At 37.5% G+C, this 18776-nt stretch overlaps 1 protein-coding gene across 21 annotated transcripts in view; it reads left to right on the top strand.

The window, feature by feature from the left end:
- The window catches only part of BBX (BBX high mobility group box domain containing), a 295838-nt gene that overhangs the window by 178724 nt on the left and 98338 nt on the right, over nucleotides 1-18776 (top strand). For 19 of the 21 annotated variants that reach the window (XM_036351112.1, XM_036351117.1, XM_036351131.1 and 16 more), the window contains 2 exons: nucleotides 4381-4551; nucleotides 12761-13003. In XM_036351112.1, the coding sequence (XP_036207005.1) occupies nucleotides 4381-4551; nucleotides 12761-13003 (414 nt within the window). Of the gene's footprint in view, nucleotides 1-951; nucleotides 1074-4380; nucleotides 4552-12760; nucleotides 13004-15617; nucleotides 15676-18776 lie in introns of those variants that run through there. The other 2 variants (XM_036351116.1, XM_036351133.1) reach the window with 2 other exon arrangements.

The raw sequence follows: 18776 nt of genomic DNA on the forward strand, positions 1-18776 counted from the left end.
GTTTTTATAAGATAAATGAATATTCAATATTTTGGATAGGGGCCTTCAGCCTCCATCATTTGACAGTTTTAGCAACATAATTTGATACGGAGTTTTTCAAGTAGAGTCCACTGATAGTTAAATAACCTGACTTTAGTTATTCTAGAATTGCAGCACAGAATGGACCAATGACCCCTTTTGAATAAAATCTGTCAATTGCTTCATTTATTGCATATATATTGTTTGCTTAATATGCTCTTGTTCACGAATAAGAAGCCAAACTTTACAATCTGTGGGGTTTTAATGTCAAATAATTCCAGGGTAGTTCTCTGTTACTATAAAAAATTAACAATTTTCCTCTTCCTCATTGTTGAAAGAAGATGAGTGCTAAGGTTAAGTCTCAATATTCTGCCTTCTTTGCTCTTGTCTTTCCCACCTTTTCTTAGTCTTTTCATGCATTCTTCTCTCATTACATCTGAATGATAATCAGAAACATCATTTTCCCCATTCTTTTGCTTTCTTTTAACACTTTGAAGATAGATCCATAGGGAATTAAAATGTAATTAGATAACTAAATTATTAAAGTTTACTGTTAGTAGTTTGAAATATTTCATTGTCATTTGATCAGTTATACTTTCCTTGACTATTTTGTCTGAGGTATACTCTCTTCAAATAACTTATTTATTCATCTTCCATTCAGGCTAGAAATACTTATTCCATGCTTATTGTGTTCTAGGCCCCGTACTAGGTTTATCAACCTTATTCTTCCAAAGTCCATGTGATTCTCACACACCACGTGCCACCTTGGCCTGCATATTAGTGATATGCAATTTTCAGCCTCTTCCAACCCTCTTTTCCCCATTCAGGGAATAATATCTGAATTCAGGAGAATGAGAGAGATGGGGATTAATTTTGAAACCATTCTAGTGTATAAGAATAGCGAATTATTGTGAACATTCAACATGGGAGTTCATAGTTGCTTAGGACAACCCTTATGACTAACTGATCTTGATGTTCTGGTGAGCCAGGATGCTTCTGAACTCATGAAGATAAATAAAGTCTTGGATCATCAAGAAAAAGGCCTTGTGCTGGAGGTAGGGACTATCCAAATAATTTTGTTATTTAAGGTAAAATGTGGTGTCATTAGCAATACAAAATCTTTCTAACGTATTTCTGGGAAAGGACAGTTTAATTTGGGGAGTATTAAAAGAGATATATAGTATCTATAGTGGCCTGTCAGCTGCATGCTAAGAAGTAGAACAGTAGGGGTAAGGGTGGGAGTGGTTAATGTAATTATTTTAAACCCAAAAACCACATCTACTATCCATTAATTTGATTCTTGATATCTATTTTCTGTTTGCATATTGAAATTATCCATACAGACACAAAGACACATATACTTAAACATGTTCACACATAAATGAAATAGCATAATCAAAATCCTTAAGGCTAAATGATATATTTTTCTCTAGGCATTATCAATCACTTTGACCGCGCTAGTTGGTAACAACTTATGGATTCCCATTGATTTAAAATGTGTGATGTTGGCTTGAATGTCCTCCCAATACACCAAGATTGCGGGTTCAGTCCTCGGTTAGGGCTTAAACAGGAACTAACCAGTAAATGCATAAAAAGTAGAGCAACAAATTGATGTTTCTCTCGCCCTTTCGCTCTGTCTAAAACCAACAAGTTTTTAAAAAGTAAATTTTACTTAAAAAAAAAATTTTCTCTCATAAAATATTGGGCCTTCAAGTATGGGTTTAATTATCACTCAAGCAGTTCATTCTGAAGTGATTAATACGCCACAAAAATAACCATTTCCTTTTCTCTATATATAACATTGGTATTTTTGGAAATTGGGTTGCCTGTGCCAAGTTTTATTTGTAGATAAAATGGGAATTGTTAAATGGTCTATCATCAGTTCACAAGAAATCTTTGTTCCTTTATTAAGAGCAAACTAGATAAGTGTTTCCATTTAGAGTTTTCAGTAAATTCTTGTACTCTTGAGGCAGCCACACAAATCTTGTAATTGCTGCAGATATTCAACAGAAATTTCTTGCTTAAAAAACCACAGGAACATAGTTTTCTCTTCCCCCTTTTCTTGACTAGACATGGCTTTTAATAAATTGCAACACAAGAAATAATTTGAATGTTCACCAATAATGGAATATTTGGATAAATTGTGATACATTCTTATTTTTGAATATTACATAGTTATTCCCAAATGAGAATGATCAAGATATACTGAGTTAGAGAAAAGAGTATGATATAGGAAATTTAAAAATATTAATGGCTTTGTTTATTTGTTATATTTGTATATTAAAAAGGGACAGAATGATGTAGTCCTTAAAGATATTAAAATTGGATAGGATAGGCAAGACAGGTAAGAGGGGGTGGTGGTGTTGATAATACAGAAGAGAATTCAGAAGTGAACTCATACACCTCTGGCAATTTAGGATAGGATAAAAGTGGCATTTCACAGGAATGGGAGAAACCTGAATTATTTAATAAATGGTGTTGAAACAGTTATTATTTAGAAAAAAAGAAGCTATTTCTCTTCCTCCTTTTGCCAGAATGAATTCCAGGTCAAATATTTACATTTTTTAAATGATGAAATCATACAAGTTCTAGAATGAACATTATTATTATTATTATTACTACTATTTTTAATTTAAAGACCTAAGCATGACCCCCAAATACAGAGATAATTAAGGAAGGATAAATTTGCCTATGCCATATTGTTTTGAAGGGTAAATTTGCCTATGCCATATTGTTTTGAAGGCACGAGAACTGGATTAATCTTGAAACTGTATGTGGACCCCATTTTTAGCAACATGGCCTTAAAAGTTTATTGACATTACTTTTCAAGCATTTGGACCAAGACAAACTTACACTGACCAAAAAAGGTCACTATCCTTGTGTTTTCAGCAACTGCATTTGTGTTTGTGGTTGTCAGCGTGAACCATATAAATTGATGGCCTTTAACTTTATATTTGAATGTTTTCATGAGTATGTTTAAAACATAATTTGTATATTGTTACTTCAAATGAATGAATGAAAAATGAAACATCAAACATTGTGATAAAGTATGTAAGAAATTCAACATGTATAGCTTACCTCTGTCTGGACTTGGGGCTGGACATGATGATGTAGGTAAATCTCATTTTATGCTATTTTCACCTTTACAATATAGGTGTTGTTTTTATTGGGTTAATAAAAAAAAGTTTTTATTAAACTTTTTTTAGTCATTGAAAAGTAATGTCGAATTTTGGGCCCCTAAAAGATTTGTCACATCCATGGCCTGACTGTTGCCTAGCTGTTTCAGCGAATCACCCATTAAAGGGGGAAAAACAAGGGAGTAAAACTTTGTCACTGATTGCAGCATGTATGTAATGCAGAGACACAAAGGGATTTGCAATTTGTGTGTCGCAGTGGGTACTGAGGCTACTCACCCCACTGACTGAACTACAGTATTCCTGCCCTGTGTCCTTAGAGGCTGCACATAACTAGCTTTTGACAAATGTGTGTCAGTCCTGGCCGGTATTGCTCAGTGGTTGGAGCATTGGCCTGCACGCCAAAAAAGTTGCTGGTCCCATTCTCCGTCAAGGGCATGTACCTGGTTGCAAGTTCAACCTTAAGACCAGATCATGGCACGTGTGAGAGGCAATCAGTGTCTCTCTCTCACATCAGTGCTTCTCTCTCTCTCTCTCTTTCTCCTCCCTCTCTTCGAAAATTAATAGAAAAAAATATCCTCTGGTGAGGATTAACAACAACAACAACAACAAAAGGTGTCATTTTATGAAAGTTTTATTTTAAATCCAAAACATTTTATTCTTACAAAGTATTCATCTTATTTAATAATAATTTCAATCTCTGATTTATCATAGTGTAAAATACAAAATTTATGTAAATTATCATAATAGGAGCCATAGAGAAGGTATAGAGGACCTTTTGTGAGCACCTTTGCTCCCCTGGGAACATTTTTCACATTTCTCTGATGGGAAACTTTGAGAAACACTGCCCTGAATAAATATGAATGGGTGACAGCAATTTGTAATCATCCTAACACTTTATTTGGGTTTTGAGTTCTGAAGGTACAAAGTACAAGAAAGTAGATTTCATAAAAGGCAAATTTTATTAGCTCAGTTTGGCACAATAAAATGATTTATGTACTTAGAATTCTTACTGAATTCAGTAAATGCCTAAGCTGGTGGGCACTTTAGTCATTAAAACTATAATCCAACACAGAACAAAATAAATAAATAAATAGATAGATAGATAGATAGATAGATAGATAGATAGATAGAACTACAATCCAATTAAAGCTAAGGAAGCTAAATAAACTAATTGTAATCAAATTTACTTTGACTTCTGTTTCTCTCCCTTCTTCCCTTTCCACAGGTCACAGTAATGAAAGGCAGTAATAGAAATAAAGATCATTCAGCAGAAGGAGAAGGGGCTGGAAAACGACCAAAACGGAAGTGTCTTCAGTGGCATCCACTGCTGGCCAAGAAACTTCTTGACTTTTCAGAAGAGGAGGAGGAGGAAGACGAAGAGGAGGATATTGATAAGGCAATTCCTCTATTTACTATAGAAGTTTTAAGTTTATTTAAGCATTTACCCTAGAAACTTCAGTGAATGCCTATGGTGTGAAAGATGCATTTCTAAAAGTCTGTGTAACGTGAATCCTATTTAATTACTTGATCTACATTTTTATTGGTGATTCTCAGAGTGTCTGTACTTCCTAATATTGTAGACTAAACAGATCCTTCTTCAATAGTATTTCCATGAATTAACTAATGATTTGAAAGTAATATGAAGATGCAGTAGAGATGGGGATAATTCAGAAAATTTGGTGTGCTCACCTGGCACCCACCTGTTGCCCCTCTGGCCTCTTTCTTTGCTTCCAGCCTGGCCCTGCCACCATCGCAGTCTCAGAGCTGTTCAGGTCCTCATCTCTGTGGCATCTGGCTGCTCTTACCCCACCAAGCCTCGGTGGCAGTCAGTCCTTCAAGTCCCCTTCTCTGGAGTCACACTTGAGCTTCCCACTCTTGTTTAGAAAGACACATAGCCATGCAGGTGGCCTTAGAAAGGCACATATTCTTCCAGAACTTGGCATAACTCCTCATTAAGGACTATATCCCCAACAGTTGGGATCTCGTCATTTCATTCCTTCCCACCCATCTCATTCCAGATCTAAGGATTTCCTGCATAGCACTTCTGACTATTTGCTTTGTGTTTAATTGTCCTTGTTCACACCTGTTTTGCTAAACTGGACTATAAGCTCAATAAGACCTTGCCCCTCTTGTGTTCCTCTCCTTCCTTAGAACTTAGAATGGTGCCTGGCACATAGTAGGTATTGAATAGATATATGCTCAGTGGAAGAATAAATGAGTACAGATTTTGTGTCACTATAAATTTTATAAACACATTTTTTAAATTTTTGTTTTATTGCTTAAAATATTACAAAGAGTAGTCCATATGTCTCCTTTCTTTCCCCCCCCACTTGATCTTCAGGCCTTTGACATCCATTCATCCTTTTGCTCTTGGTTTGTGTCAGCTCCCTCTTCCACCATCTCAGCTGGGATTGTAAACATTATTTTGTTTCTCAGACATCTTTTCTGGATACCCTTTATGGTTTTTCTCCCGACCTTTTTCTCTTTTCATAGAGAGAATAGAGGCCACCACAAATGACTTCTTCAGTTTCCTCTCCACTCACCTGTGCATATTTCTCACTCCTTACCCATCTTTTCCTCCTTCCTTTCTTGTTCAGAGAAATAGGTTTTACTCCTTATTTTTGAGGAAATTGCCAATTTATACCTAATTTGATCTTTCTGCCACATTTGCACCTGTTAATCCCTTGGTCCTTGAAGCTGTCTATTTCCATGACATCACTCACTCCTATTTCTATTCCCACTTTCCCAAATGTATTTTCCTAGTTTCTTTCAGTTCATGCCCCTTCATTATTCTACTCTCAAATGTTGATTTCTTCTGGGCCTCTTATTTTAATATCTGTCTTTATCCCGGAGCTTTCTTCTAAATTCTGGACTTGAATTTATATGTGATCAGAATCTCAGTTTCAATGTGTTCAAAATGAAGCCATGATCTTTCTTTCTCTCTTTCAAACCCCATTCTCCTGCATCTTCTCTTTCCCGGTAAGTGGCAACTCCAACGTTCAAGTCAGTGCAACCTGAAACCTTATCTATTTTCTTTTGTATAAGTTTCACATTTGTACACCATCAGCAAATTATCAGCTATACCTTCAAAATATGTTCTCAGTTTGACCCCTTCCTGGCAACTTCACTATTACCAACTTGATCCAAGCCACCACCATTTCTAGGGCAGATTGTTTCTCTCTCTCTCTCTCTCTCTCTCTCTCTCTCTCTCTCTCTCTCTCTCTCTCTCTCTCTCTCTGCCTGTGCTCTTGCCCTTCTACAGTCTGTTTTCAACAAAGCAGCCACAGGGATCCTTTCTAAGTGGAAGGCTGGTCTTGCTGCTCTTCTGCATCATGAGGGCAGGGAATTTGTATGCTGACTGCTCTGTGTGCATCACCTGCAATGGTGCCTACTAGCCCGTATTAAGTGCCCAGTAAACAGTTACTGAGGGAAAGAAGGAAGTCATTGAATCCTCTTCTCTTCAGTCCACATCCGGTGATCTCATCCACACTCCTAGTCGTAGTACCTTGATAATTGATACCTCAGTTCATTATCCCAGCTGGAACTTTGCTGAGAGCCACTTCAAATTCTGCCTGCTCATTACTCATCTTTCTGCTCCCACTAGATCTGATTGCTTTGAGAAAGCATGTTCTTTTTGTGTATGAAGGAGTCTTGCCACAGAAGCTATAAACAGTCTTCCTTTTGCAACCTTTAAATCCAATTATATACCACTCTTGGCTCTACCTCATAAATTAATATTGTCTCTGTTCACACTTACCCATCCTCATGGTTACTGCCCTGACTCAGCCCTGTTCCCTTTCTCTTCTGGACAGCTGGAATAAACTTTTATCTGTTCTCTTAGTTTTGTTTCTCAGACATCTTTTCTGGATACCCTTTATGGTTTTTCTTCTGACCTTTTTCTTTCTTTCATAGAGAGAATAGAGGCCACCACAAATGACTTCTTCAGTTTCCTCTCTACTCACCTGTGCATATTTCTCACTCCTTACCCATCTTTTCCTCCTCCTTTCCTTGTTCAGGGAAATAGGTTTTACTCCTGACAAGATTCATCTTAAAATACAAGGTCTGTGGTCTTAAGCAGGGTTTTCATATCCTGGCCTAGTACTAGTATTTATTTGTTGCAAAGTATTACAATACTCGGCTTTGGTTGAAAGAAAAATAGATTCAGGTAGTTTTTCATTTTAATTTAATGTATTTATTCAGCTATTTACCTGTTGATTCATTTTTTGGTTAGTTACCATTATTATTTAGTAGTTAAAAACATATTTTTTATGTCCTTACTTGGCAAAATAAGAAGTTGGCTATCTGTGTTGGTCCCTCCCAAGGTTTTTTATTGGCCCATACATTCTGAAACCACTTGTTTACATGATTGAATGCATGTGTTTTTAGGTGACAGAACACACACTTCATGAACTTGATCCTACCTTCTATAATCTCATGTCCCAGATCCCTGTTCTAATCTGCTATTGAACTGTGTATCCATGTTTTAATAAACCACTGAGCCTTAATCCCTGTTAGTTCCCCCATTCACCACCTGACAGATTCTAATTCACCTTTCAGAATTTAGCCCAGACAACACCTTTCCTAGGGAGACTGTGTACTTCTACCCATCTACTGGTGCTTTCATTATCGCACTGGCTCCTTATTGTAGTCAGCATACTGCTTTTAATTTATTCACATATGTCTATTTTCCCCTCCCCAACCAGTAAGCTCCTTGAGCCAGGGTCTTGTTGTTCATCTCTTTTCATAAAACTCTTAGCCTGAGTTTTATGATTTAGTAACTGTATCAAAAGTTATTCTTTTCTGAAGGGAAATGTAATTACTTCCTCAACCTATATAATACATTTAAAAAATATGTTTTATTTATCTTAGAGAGGTATAGAGAGAATCATCATTGAGAGGGAAACATCGATCAGCTACCTCCTGAACTGGGGATTGAGCCTGCAACCTGAGTATGTGCTTTGACTGGAAATCGAACCCATGACCTCTTGGTCCATGGGTCAGTTGATGCTCAACCACTGAGCAACACGGGCCAGGCCATAGTACATTAAAAAAAATTTATTGTTGAAAGTATTTACATTTATTTCCCTTTTCCCCCATTGACCTCTTCTAACCTTTTCCCCATGCCAGGCCTTCTCCACACCACTGTCTGTGTCCATGGGTTATGCATTTATGCATACAAGTTCTTAGTTTGATCTTTACCCAACCACCTCTGCATTCCTTCAGAGATTCAGTAGTCTGCTCCATGCTTCTATGAATATGGATCTATTTTATTCATCAGTTTATTTTGTTCCATGGATCCTTCCTTTTTACTGATGCATAGTATTCCATGGTGTAATTGTACCACAGCTTTTTTATCTACTCATCTTCTGATGGACACTTGGGCTGTTTCCAGATCTTAGCTATTGTAAATTGTGCTTCTATGAACATAGGAGTGCATACATTCTTTTTTATTGGTGTTTCAGGTTTCTTAGGATATATTTTTATAAGTGGGATCACTGAGTCAAATGGCAGTCCCATTTTAATTTTTTGAGGAAACTCCATACTGTTTTCCATAATGGCTGCACCAGTCTGCATTCCCAACAGCAAAGTACTACGGTTACCTTTTCTACACATCCTACCCAGCACTTGTCATTTGTTGTGTTGATGGTAGCTATCCTGATAGGTGTGAAGAGATGCCTCATTGTCATTTTAATTTGCAAGTCTGTGATGATCAGTGACTTTGAGCATTTTTTCATAAGTCTCTTAGCCATCTGTATGTCCACTTTGGAGAAGTGTCTATTTAGGTCCTTCGCCCATTTTTCAATTGGATTGTTTCTCTTCCTTTAGTTAAGTTATATGAGTTCCATATGTATTTTGGGAATTAACCCCTTATCAGATATAACATTGGCAAATATGTTCTCCCTGCAGTGGGCTCTCTTTTCATTTTGTTGATGGTTTCTTTTGCTGTGCAGAAGCTTTTTTATTTTGATGTAGTTCCATTTATTTATTTTCTCCTAAGTTTCCTTTGCCCTAGACGATGTGGCTCACCCCTAACCACATCTTGCGAGCTGTTGTGGAGGTGCTGACCAAACAGAACAAAATGCAACACAACAAAACATGAAACAGGAGAAACAAAACAGAAATGTACACAGTACCAATACAGCACCAACAAAAGCAACCACCAGAGAAGAGAGCGTTAGGAAAGAGAAAAAAGAGCAAGAAAAAATATGAGGGGAAAACAAAACAAAAAAAGGCACAAACAAAATTAGACAAGGAGGGGCTAAATATGTAGATGAAATGCTGAAATAAAGAAAATACATATAAACAATTAGAGAAGTAAGGAAAGGAAAAGGATTTAAAAGGAAGGAGAAAAGAAAGAAAATTGGAAAAGGAAAATAGAGGAGGTAGTGGATAGACCTAAAATAAACAAGATGAGAAAGCAGGAGAAAAAGAAAAGGGGGGGGAGGGGGGCGGAATGAGTAGTGAAAAAAGACCAATGAAAAAAATTTGATTCAGAAAAGGGAAGAGGAAAATTAGATAGATGAACAAAACAACAGAGACTAGAATAATAGCAAATCAATAAAGCAGATAGATAAAGAAGATAGATTTAAAAAGGTGACAAAAGAAAAGAAAGAGAAAAATAAGAAAAGATAAGAAAAACGGGAGGAAAAAAAAGTTTAAAACAAATAAGTGGCCTTCTTTTCAGTGGAGTTCAGTACCCCATGGGAGCTCGTTTTGGATCCCACTCTTCTGTCTGCTAATTCTGGGCTTCCCATCAGGAACTTAGGTGCTAACCACTGTCAGTGATTGTCTTTTGGCTTTCAGCAACCTGCTTGGAGCTCCAAGCTATCTACTGTTGTACTGTTTGTGTCTGTCTCCACAGGCCTTGGTTGCAAGCATGAGGAGCCAATCTGCCCTCTAAAGTAGGTTTGTTAGCACCATGGGGCCAGGGCTGGGTCAGCAAACTTCCCCTGGTTCCCAAGTCTGGCTTCTGCCTGCCTTTGCCTGCTAGCCAGCTGTCAACCTCAATCACTCAAAAGTCTGTTTCTGAAGGGGCTGTAGGCGGGAGAGGTGCTGTTTAGCTTTTAGGGAATGTGGTGGGTGTGTTTCCCTGTCCAAGAGCTATTCCTCTGTGAGTGGCCCAAAATGTTACTCTGTCTTTGGCTTGACAGAGATCCTTGTATGTAGACTAAAGTGGTAGGCTGGAAACCTGGAGTTTTTTTTATCAGTTCTCCTGTGTGGGGAAAGTATCAGTATAGGTCCTAGGGTAGCGAGGTGGATGGCCCCTCCTTCAGTCCAGTTACTGAGGGCTCCTTGAGACTATTCAAACCTGTAAACTTGGCCTCTGATTTTGGTTCCTCTGAAAAGGTCAAAATGCAGGGTATGGCATGCAGGACTCCTGAGGGTGAGGCAAGCTGTATCACCTAGGGCGGGTTTTTTGTTTTTTTTCTGTTCCTTCCCTGCCACTTCTGGGAGCAGCTAGCTCCTCTCAGGAAAAATGGCCGTTTCGGTTTTGGGGGCCTATGACCAAATGTTCCTGGGTGCTGTTTTTCCAAGTCTCCCTGCAATGCTTCCCACCCCAGACTCTACTTAGGCACCTCAAGTCTGGGTCCCCCGCCCTGCTCCAAAGCCTTGGGTGAGTAGCTGCAAATGAAAATTCCTGTGCTGTAGGGGTGGAGGGCACAAAGAAAGAAAACCAAAACGAAACTGTGGCTTTCTCTCCTATCGGCCCTGTTCCATGGCTCCAGGCTCTGCTGCGGCCAGCAGGTCTGTCGCCTTTCATGGTGGACATTAAGTGGGTTGCTGGTATGGGCTCTGGCGCTCTAGGCTATAGAGCCCAGCCTGTGTTCTGGGCCTCTGTCTTCTGGGTCAGCTCCTCAGGACCTTGCCCTTTCTACCAGTCTCCAGGCGTTTTCTGTCCTTCCTTGATATGTCTCCTCCTCAGCTGGTAATTCCAGCTGAATGTTCTCCAGTATAGTAGTATTTCCAGTTTGGCCCTGGGATGAGGTGCACAACAGGCCAGCCTATTCAGCCACCATTTTTCTCCCCATAATACATTTGTTAATGCCTGGTTTTTCTTTAGCTTCTTACTCAGTTTCAGAATGCGAAATAAATATTCCTTGAATATTCAAATTATTATTAATGATTGTATACGTAATAAGAAAAATCTGTAGCCTTCAACCCAATAATAATCTATAATGGATTTCCAAATCAGATTGCTGTGATTTAAAGTTTATTCTGTACTATTTGTGTTTGAAAATAATTGATGGTTAATTAAATGCATTTGCAATACTTACTTGAAACTTAAAAGACTTTTTAAAAAAATACTACATTAGATTAAGCTAGTGATTTGTCCTAGAGTATCTTTATCTGTATATAAAAGAACACAGTTACCTTATGTAGTGGTTCTCAAAGTGTGATTTTCAGACCGGCAGCATCAGCATCAGGTGGGAACTTGTTAGAAATACAAATTATTAAGGCCAACTCCAGATCTACAGAGTCAGAAGCTCTGGGAATAGGACCTAACAATCTGTTTTAACAAGACCTTTGAGGATTTCAGTGCTCATCCAAGTTTAAGAACTACTGCCCTAATGTATAATGCAGACTGACAACAACTTCAATCTTCTTGATTTTAACTATGAAACAATAAATTAAAGAAATGCTTTTAGTAAGCATTCTGGACTTCTGTTCATGGTTGCAATATTTCTAAGATATATTCTAAAATCATAATTTAGAATTAGATGATTGACAATGCTAATATTTTGTGAGATTCAGTGATCAGAGATGTGCTTTAAGAAATTTAATCTTCAGCCAGATGCAGGAAGTCTTTATAAGAGGTTAAAAGCAGAAAGACTAGGCCATTGACTAGAGTGGTAGTAGTAAAGTAGCAATGAGAATTACACAGATGCAGTGGACAGGATCAGAGCTTTGCAGAGTCCTTGAAGACCTTGAATGAAATGAAATGCTTAGAAAAAGGGGGGATTTAGAACTGATTTTGAAGGTTTAGGTCTGGATGAGTTTATTCCTATCACCATAGTATTTCACTAGACTGGAAAATATTTATAAGTTTGAAAATGTACAACGTAGTTATTCCTTCAAATAATATTACATGTCTATTTTGATTTTCACAGTAGGAAGCTCTACTTATGATTTGCACATAAACATTGAGTATTATATTTAGGTTTTTATGGTCTATTTTCATGGTAACATTTTCATGTTTTTGGCCATAGGAAAGCACTTTATAAAGAGGAGAAAGACAACTCTTAATATTTGTGTACTTTATGTGAATATTTTTGTTAATCTTGAGACCCATATACCACAGAATGGGTTTATTCATTCAACAGTTAAGTACTAATGTTATACCAGACATTGAGCTAGGTGCTGTGTAAGCAAATACAACACAATATAATACATTCTGTAATAGACATGCTCAGGTTACTGTAGAAACTAAGCAGAAGAATACATTATACGTTGTTTACCAGCCACTACTGGTTAATAATTTTTTTCTCAATTTATAAGTTTTTTAAATGGTGCTAAAAAAATGCAATTTGAAAACCAAGACTAAATGTTAAAGCAGAATTATCCAGGGTGTGTTAAACATTTGACTTTTGTTTGTTTGGTAATAGGTTCAACTTCTTGGGGCTGATGGCCTAGAGCAAGATGTTGCTGAGACTGAAGATGATGAATCACCAGAGCAGCGAGCCCGGAGACCAATGAATGCATTTCTCTTATTTTGCAAACGCCATCGCTCCCTTGTCCGTCAGAAACACCCCAGGCTTGATAACCGAGGTGCTACCAAGATACTGGCTGATTGGTGGGCTGTTCTTGATCCAAAGGAAAAGCAGAAATACACAGACATGGCCAAGGAGGTAGGTTCCAGGAACAAGGTTTAAGGTGTGGTTGTGAACAATCAATCCCATATTCCTCTGTCAGCAAATATGAAGGCCTACCAGCAGGAAGGTGAATCCTGAATTAGGTGTTAAGAGAAAACATAAGAGGTTTATTCCTATTTCTTTTTTTTTTAAATACATTTTTATTGATTTCAGAGAGGAAGGAAGCAGGAGAGAGAGAGAGAGAGAGAGAGAGAGAGAGAGAGAGAGAGAGAGAGAGAGAAGAGAGAGAAACATCCATGATGAGAGAGAAAATCATGGATCGGCTGCCTCCTGCACGCCCCCTACTGGGGATCAAGCCCACAACCCGGGCATGTGCCCTTGACAGGAATCAATCGAACCTGGGACCTTTCAGTTCGAAGGCCGATGCTCTGTCCACTGAGCCAAACCGGCCAGGGCTTATTCCTATTTCTGAGTTCTGAGTTCACCTTTCAAACACTAGTGGAGTGCCAAGAGCAGTCTATTACCAAGAGATTTTTTTCTCATTGTATGTACTCTACTGATTGATTTTTTATGAATGGTGATTTATTACGAATGGGTTTTTTAAAATAGTTTTTCTAGGAATTCAGCTCCTGCTGTCAGAAAGTGCCTGTGGTAAAGATGACAATCTTAGGTTACTTTGGTTGTGTCATGGGAAAGAGTTGATCAAGTTCTGATGCTATATAGCTTTGTGACAGTATCTAAGTCAATCTCTGGGTCTCAGCTTTCTTCTTTTTATGTTAGAATGAGGAAGTTGGACAAAAATTTGTATCCCTTCCAGCTCTAACATTTTTTGATTTTGTAATATATAGAGCTTTCAAGAGATATGCTTTGATTTGTTTCTGTTTTGTAGGTAGTGCAGCATGAATATTTAAAACTAGTAAATGATAAATGGCAGTGGAATAGGATGTACAGTGGCATGTGCATGCATGTTAACAATGTATAGGCAGTAGTTGGTGAGAAGCATTTCCATGCAGGAAGGCTATTCAGAAAAATTGGACATTAATTCTATAATGATAGCAGTGACTAAACTTCTTCAAAAATTATACTCTGGTCTGTTACTTAGTTAATCTGAAATTAATGAGAGTTCACTGTACATTTAAAATATAATGTGTAATGGATTTATCAAGTAATGGGAAAAAGGAAAGCAATATCATTGTGATTAAACCTGAAAAGACTAATTCTAACTTTATTTCTTCAGTGTTGCCACTTGCAAATAATCTTGATTCATGAATTATGAAAACCCTGCCACCCAAGCATTTGGTTAAATCTATGAAAAGATGAACCAGCAGGTGGCAAAATACAGTGTTTCAAGCGACACATGTTATTAGACATCTCAGTGTGTGGAAAATAATTATTTTAATTGCTGTGGTTTTATTGAGTTGTTTAACAAGCTAACATGGAACATAAAAATTTATTAGGCAATGTTCAGGGAAATTTGAATCCAGAGTAAATGATGAGTCTGCCTATATGCTATGTAATTAATGCTCACTTAAGGCTTTTGGAATTGACTACTGTTAGAAACAGGATTTTAACTATGTAGAACATCTAGAGCAGTGGTCGGCAAACTCATTAGTCAACAGAGCCAAATATCAACAGTACGATTGAAATTTATTTTGAGAGCCAAATTTTTTAACTTAAACTATATAGGTAGGTACATTGTTATTAACTTAATTAGGGTACTCCTAAAGCTTAGGAAGAGCCACACTCAAGGGACCAAAGAGCCACATGTGGCTCGCGAGCTGCAGTTTGCCGACCACGGATCTAGAGTGTTTAAAATCAATTCCAGTAGCCTACATGGTTTTAAATGTTTCAGTAGATTCCCACTAGCTTAACAATACATAGTAAAACTTTCTCATTAAATAGCTTTAGATCTTTTCATAGTCATTTATGCTTATATGGTAAATAAACAATTATCTGAAACCTCATAGGAACCTGCATTAGCCTCCTATAATTAAACAGTTGAGTTTGTTTTTGGACTGCTGTATTTGGATAACAAGCAGCCTGTACCAAGTATATTATTTATCCCAACTACTGCTAATTTACCAACTCAACAGGTGACCACTTTTAAAAAGAGGAAGTATTATTTTTATATAGGAAATCCCTTACTAATTACTTAGGGTTATAATATTTGCCATAGTGGTGCTGTAATGAAATTGTTAAGGTGGTCCCCTGCAATCTATTATAAGTGATGATCATAACTGATTCTTTATCTTGCTTCTTACCTAGTTTATCTATGTTCTTATTAAATGTTGTCTTGTTTCCAGTGCACAGTGTGGATAATTCAGCTACTTCCAAAATCGTTATAGGATTGGTTGCTATTCATAAGTGACACTTCCTTGTTTCAGTTTATTTACAAAATGGTTTTGAAATTACATTAAAGTGCAGGTAATTGTGATGTTGCTTTTGTGTGTGAATATTGCAGTCTGAATTGGAATATCTGTTTAATAAACAAAAACTTACTGCTTCAGTGTACCAGGTTTTGTGGTGGTTGCTAGTGATAAATATGTTCTCAGTTCCTCAAGGTCCCCCTCAGCCTATCATTTTTATAATTGCTTTCTATGTGTAATCTTTCAATTTTAAACACCAATTTAAAGTGTGTTCCCTATTAGGACAAGACATATTCTTTCAGCATAGTTGACTGTGAATGTGAATGCTGTCATTATCAATGAGTAAGAAATACTTAATTTTTTTCCTTTTTGTTTTTAAAAGAAACATATTCTAAAACCATCAGTGAATAATAATTAATATAACTTTAGAGAATTTTTTTTTTTTTTTTTTACCTGCTAGAACTTTCTCTGACCCTTTCCTTGCATGATGGTGCAAGTGTCGTGGCTGTTCACAGGTTCTGATTTCTGACTGTGGCTGCCTGTTAGGACACGCAGAAATAATATTACTTTTCCTTTTAATATCTTTATGTATGCACTCTTACAAATATAGGAATACAATTCTTTCTTATTGCCTAGGATATTGCTGGAACCATCCACTATTCACTTAAACTAATAGTTATAATTAATTCAGTCAGTTTAGAGGATCACGTATCTTGACCTTCACATTGAGTGGGATCAGTGCAAAGATGAGGGAGAATCCAGGAAGTCAAGGCAATTTTGAATGACCTTTATATTACACTCTTTATTCTTTTGTGTAGAATCAGAGACATGAGGCTGAATGCATGCATTTGTTGATTGATTGATTCATCGTTTTACATAAGTATAAGCATGTAAAGTCAGTTGTGATTGTCCAGATTCTTTTTTTTTAATTTTTTATTTATTTTTACTATTGTTGAGAATATTACAGATGACTCCCTTTTCCCCCACATTGCCCCCTTTATCCAGTTCCCACCCCGCCACAAGCCTTCACTATCCTATTGTCTGTGTCCATAGGTAATGCCTTATGTACATATAAGTTCTTTGGTTAATCTCTTCCTGCCTCTCATCCCCACTTCCCTCTGAGATCCCTCAGTCTGGTCCATGTTTCTATGCCTCTGGTTCTATTTTATTCATCAGTTTATTTTGGTCATTAGATTCCTCGTTCATTTATTTTGATTTTTAGATTCAGTTGTTGATATGCATTTGTTGCCATTTTATTGTTCATATTTTCTTCTTCTTTGTACTAACTGCGTTTCTCTTGCTGCTTCTAAGATTCTCCTTCGTCTCTAACCTTTGGCATTTTAATTATGATGCTTCTCAGTGTGGGCTTCTTTGGGTTCCTCTTTTTGGGACTCTCTGTGCTTCCTAGACTTGTAAGTCTATTTCTTTCACCAGGTAGGGGAAGTTTTCTGCCATTATTTCTTCCAATAGGTTTTCAATATCTTGCTTGCTTTCTTTTCCTTCTGGCACCCTCATAATGCGAATGTTGGTATGCTTGAAGTTTTCCCAGAGGCTCCTTACACTATCTTCATATTTTTGGATTCTTCTTTCTTTCTGCTCTTCTGATTGGGTGTTTTTTGCTTCCTCATATTCCAAATCCTTGATATTTTGAACCCTTGTAAATTATTCTTTACTTCAGTTAGTGTATGCTTAATTTCTGACTGGTCCATTTTGAAATTCAAACTAAGACCCTTACTGTGATGCCAGACAATCCAGTTCTTCACCTTTTGTCTCTAGGTCTCCCTGAGCCCTTACCCCAGAGCTGAAGCTCAGAGGGAGGAAGTCTGTGTACGTTCATGCAACAGCCCTTTAATAGTAACTGTCTGGGTCTCCAGCAGACTCAGTATCACTCAGCCATATCCCCCTGGTTTTTACAACCTGAAGTTATGGGGACTTCTCTTCCCAGCTCTGGAACCCTGGGATGGGGGTCTGGTGTGGAGCTTGGATCCCTTACTCCTCATAGGAAGCCTCTGCTGCCGAGATATTCCTCCCGATTGAAAAAAATGCCACACATGGGTCTCAGACCAGCCCATTCTACGCCTCTGCTCCTCCTACGTCTCAATGTGCTTTCTTCTTCTCTAGTTGTAGGATTTCCATTCAGCTAGCTTTCAGGTGGTTTTGAATGATGGTTGTTCTGTATTTTAGCTTTAATTTTTATGTGATTGTGGGAGACAGTGAATACCATGTTCACCTGCTCCTCCATCTTGGTTCTCCTGTCCCCATTCTTCAGAACAGGAATCTCCAGCTCTTTGGAGTTAGTATCTTGACCATTTATACATTTGTGGAGCTAGGATACTCCTGCCTATTTGATTTTAGCTCCCTTTTACTATATGGCAACTTGCTTTAGATGCCTGAGAGATAAGTAGATTTGAATAAGTATGACAAAAATGGTAACAATAAAATGGGACTTAGGGGAAGCCTCTACCTGTGCTGGGATGGGGGTATTTCAGAAAAGGCTTTATGAACTTGATAAAAGCTGGTCTAGGCAGGTAAGGATAAGAGCAGATGTGGGAGAGTAAGAACAAGTTCAAAAACAAGAAAATTTTGTTTTGTTTTACCCTAAGCCTAGCATATGTGTAGGAGAGTGATAAGAAATGATGATGTGAAGGAAAAATTATGAGACCAGGCTGAAAAGTTTGGAGGCTTAGTTGTATACCAATAAAACAGCTATGAAATTAAATGCAATAAAATGTAACTTGAACATAAATTATAATAGCCTTTTGTGAATGTTGGTATCTGTTGTTGTCAGTACTCTAGCAAATACTGCCATTACCATAAAACTCCATGAAGTTTTTGGTGATTCGTTCTTCCTCCATATTTCAAGATAAAATTAACCTGTTTTGGTTATTCATTTGCACCTGGGTTACTTTCTGTAAAGGCCATTCATTCCCTTAGTTTGGTTTCATCAGAAATAGATTCTTCTCCCAAAAAGATAAATTCTCATTTTCTCATGTATTGTAACTGGCAAATTTTTGTTAACTGCCATGTATCGTGTTTAACAGAACTTGTATTACACGCTTGATGTGGCTGTGGCACCTTGCATACTACTGACTGAGAGTAGCACCTCATTTATCCAGCATCCTTTAGAAATTGATGTTACACATTGTTGCTCCTTTAAACACTTTTTATTTCATATATTTCTCCTGGAGATTTTGTTTAAAATTTTGTTTACATACTTTCTTTTTTTTAATATATTTTTTATTGATTAAGATATTACATATGTGTCCTTATCCCCACGTTACCCCCTCCCCCCCCTCATGCCCTCAACCCCCGGTGTCCGTGTCCATTGGTTAGGCCTATATGCTTGCATATAAGTCCTTTGGTTGATCTTTCCCCCTTAACCCCACCCTCCCCTACCTTCCCTCCAAGGCCCGACAGTCCAATCAATGCCTCTCCGTCTCTGG

This window comes from Myotis myotis, unplaced genomic scaffold (genome assembly GCF_014108235.1).
Source record: "Myotis myotis isolate mMyoMyo1 unplaced genomic scaffold, mMyoMyo1.p scaffold_m19_p_2, whole genome shotgun sequence".
Lineage (NCBI taxonomy): Eukaryota > Metazoa > Chordata > Mammalia > Chiroptera > Vespertilionidae > Myotis > Myotis myotis.